The 750-nt window shown below is 46.9% G+C and overlaps 1 protein-coding gene across 1 annotated transcript in view; it reads left to right on the top strand.

Annotated features, from left to right (window-relative positions):
- Window positions 1-750, top strand: part of LOC101980749 — a 10,963-nt gene that overhangs the window by 6,377 nt on the left and 3,836 nt on the right. Inside the window, exon 5 of the mRNA XM_026787287.1 lies at window positions 34-174. Within this exon, the coding sequence (XP_026643088.1) occupies window positions 34-174 (141 nt within the window). The remainder of the gene's footprint in view (window positions 1-33; window positions 175-750) is intronic.

Genomic DNA, 750 nt, shown 5'->3' with positions numbered 1-750 from the left:
GTGACATCTAACAGCCTTCTCCCATGCACCCAGGATGCTCAAATTTCTCAGTGGCTCCACCGTGGATGTGAACATCGTGGTCCCCTTGAATTTGGAACAGACTGAGCCTGGTCAAGTCTCATTTTCTGTGAAGAGCTGCAAAGCAGTATTCACTGGAATCCAAGTCGAGACAGGGTAGGTAGAAACCCAGGAAAACTGGGTATCAGCAAACAGAACATGGTGTGCGATGGTGCTATGCACAGAGTAGTCACCAGTCTCCCTGGTATCTGACCAAGATGCTGGCAAACTCTACCACTACTGTTTCCTATTTTTTAATTCCCTCCTTCTAGTCAAGCTTCTGTCTCAAGGATCTTGGAATCCCAAGCAGAAGGGGATTCCTGTGGGCCAAAAGCACAGACCTCCCTGACAGTACCCACTTGTGGAGAATACTGGGTGCTCCTTTTTCCAAGTTCTCATGGAGAGATCCTGGGTAGGAGTTTTGCCACATCAATTTTCACGCTAGCCTGTCATTCCTGACATGCCTGTATGATCTCTGTAGGGAAGAAGTTGCCTTATATTCATCATGCATTTCTGCAGAACATATTGAGCTACTAGATACTGTTGTTCCTGGAGACACACTGGGAAAAAAAATCATGGGAGTGAAAATGAGGGGGGAATGAGGGAAAGCTGGTTAGATGAGAAGTGGATGGATGGATGGAAAGAAGGAAGGAAGGAAGGAAGGAAGGAAGGAAGGAAGGAAGGAAGGAAGGA

Source organism: Microtus ochrogaster, linkage group LG8 (assembly GCF_000317375.1).
Source record: "Microtus ochrogaster isolate Prairie Vole_2 linkage group LG8, MicOch1.0, whole genome shotgun sequence".
In the NCBI taxonomy this organism is placed as follows: Eukaryota; Metazoa; Chordata; class Mammalia; order Rodentia; family Cricetidae; genus Microtus; species Microtus ochrogaster.
This window is presented reverse-complemented; position numbering and strand designations above follow the sequence as displayed.